We start from the raw sequence: 2,563 nt of genomic DNA on the forward strand, positions 1-2,563 counted from the left end.
AGTAAGTTTATAAGACTAAAATGAAGTTTACATGACGTGTTAATCTCATTATTTATATCTGTGTAGAGTAATAACTTTTAATGATATCTGTTAGGAATGGGTGGAAGCCAGGGTACTCGTGGCAGCTCGAGGTCAGAAGGTCACATTTTGAGGGATGAACAGGGCAAAGATTGGACCAAAAGTTTCACTGCAGCTTATCCGGAGGTGGTTCAAAAGTTATGACGATTTGAAAATAAAAAAGTATGAGAAACATAGTTTTTTTCGGATCACTATATTTTTCGAATGGCCACCCAAATGGCGAACCAAAAAAATATGGGTCTAATTATTTTTAGTAAAGATCATTCTTTACCGAAATTGAGTAATATTGGAGCACTTTTATTTATTTTCAAGTCTATTTTTTCGAGTACATTTTTTTCATGAAATGGCTGTATCTAGGGCTGTATTTTTATTATGTAGGGAAACTTTATTTTTTGACGTTTCCATTTTGTGAAGAGCTCGGACCCCGTTGATCCATCTCGCTCTATGTAGGGGAACTTACGTATTTTTGGCCAAATTGGGGCAAATTGGGGTTTTAGTGTATCAAAACTACTCAGCAGTTGTACAAAAATGGTTAGTTAAAACAAAAAATAATAATTTTAAATATCAAACGTTGCATTCAAAGACTAAGAAAACTTTGGAAAAATGTATTTGTATTGTTTGAAATGGTTGGAGACTTAATTGGATTTTCATCTTATTTATTCATTATCTTTCCACAAAAAATAACAAATTTTTCGTTTTTTTGTATAAAAATGTGTGCATTGTACTCGAAATTGCCGAACAAATAATCTTACTGGCAACACTATATATAGACTTACACCCTTGCGTTTTATCCTTCGTCCTCTTTCTCTATTACCTTATACGTTGAAGCACCTATTGAAAGAAGGATATTTTTTACATCCTTCGTTTTGGTCACCTCTCTGTGGCGGAGGAGAAGCAAACGAGAAAATCCAGAGGGGATGAACAAGGATCAAACAAGGGTCGCTATAAAACGGATCCCTTTCCTCATCCTTGAAATAGTTTTCGTTTTGCTCTTCAACAAGTAACATATCCTTCGTGCCTTTTTCTGTGTAAAAAGATTCGTTTACACGATCAGATCTGCAAAATGTCGCGATCGTTTCTAGTGGATTCGTTAATCGGTGACAAACCGACACCAGTGAAAAGTAACTCGTTCGATTACGGACAGTTTACTCAATTACCAGTGACTCCGCCGGCAACCCTACCTTACTCCCCGTGCTACGTTGGAAGCTATCTATTCTCACTTGGATTACAACAGCAGCAACAACAACAGCTGCATATGCCGCATCTACATCATCTACCGCAACCGCATAACCTGTCGCTGGATCTATCGCCCAAACTCTACCAGCCAACCGACGTCAAACCACCAAGGCTTTCACCCAAAGAGGAGTACTACCGCAAGCTGTACCGGTACGAGAAAACCCCCGAGCGTTTCTCGCCATATCCTACGTCCCCACTGAACACCACCAAGCATACTACCCTCAAATCATCGACTCCTTCGCCAACACCCACGGACGCCCTGGCGTTCACCATCGATGATGAACTATCCAGCAAGCGAATCCGCACGGCCTTCACGAGCACCCAACTGCTGGAACTGGAACGCGAGTTCTCCACCAACATGTACCTCACACGACTACGGCGGATCGAGATCGCCACTCGGCTCCGGTTGTCCGAGAAACAGGTGAAAATCTGGTTCCAGAACCGACGGGTCAAGCGTAAGAAGGGCGATGCCCCGATCGTGTGCCCCAGTATGGGTGCTTCTTCCGACGGTTCGTCACCTTGTGGCCAATCAGTGCAACAGCAAAATCATCAAAAGTGTTGCTGCCATGGAACGTCCTGTGGAGGCGGATCGGATAGTGAGGAGGTGAATGTTGATGGCGATTGTCAGCAGGAGGTCGATCGTAAGCCCACCATTGAGCAAGTGCAGTTACTTCAGCAGCATGCTTGGGATTTCAGTAAGGGGTTTCATTGAAAGGGGTGAAAATGTGAGCTTTTCGATTTTACCAGTGATTTGTAAATAATGTGTTATAAAATCAAAAGTACCTAAATGTAAATATGTCATTACCGATCGGACTTCAGAAATACTGAAATTAACTTCATGAAGATATTTTAAAAGTTTTGTTTGTACATTAGATATAGACAGAGGCTAAAATAAAAAGTCTATCATTATTAAAATCCGACTCTCGCGATCTAAATTGAAAGAAAATATCCCTTGATTTAATAAATTTCAATGGCAGTAACATTGTGTAGTTTTTATGTTGTCAAAAATTAAACCATATCAATTAATATTTAAGGTGAAGATATGAGAAAGCCAATCTGCCCAATTTTAAATTTTATATTTTCCTGAATGAAGGAAAGTCATGCCCTGTAGCCCAGTATGAACTAGTTTTAACATTAGAATTTCGGCTATTTTTTCTGTTGAAGGTAAGTGAGGATAGCCCATATGCGAAAGGGTGTAAGTGACCATTTTGTTGATTTTGAGCTGAGCATTATCTATTATTCAGTTTTC

The 2,563-nt window shown here is 39.8% G+C and overlaps 1 protein-coding gene across 1 annotated transcript; it reads left to right on the plus strand.

The window, feature by feature from the left end:
• Positions 1–844: 844 nt before the first annotated feature.
• LOC109422549 (homeobox protein Hox-B4-like) lies at positions 845–2,197 on the plus strand. The gene has a single exon (XM_019697348.3). The coding sequence runs from the start codon at positions 1,142–1,144 to the stop codon at positions 2,024–2,026; it is 885 nt and encodes a 294-aa protein (XP_019552893.3). The 5' UTR covers positions 845–1,141; the 3' UTR covers positions 2,027–2,197.
• The last annotated feature ends 366 nt before the right edge of the window (positions 2,198–2,563 follow it).

Source organism: Aedes albopictus, chromosome 3 (genome assembly GCF_035046485.1).
Source record: "Aedes albopictus strain Foshan chromosome 3, AalbF5, whole genome shotgun sequence".
Lineage (NCBI taxonomy): Eukaryota > Metazoa > Arthropoda > Insecta > Diptera > Culicidae > Aedes > Aedes albopictus.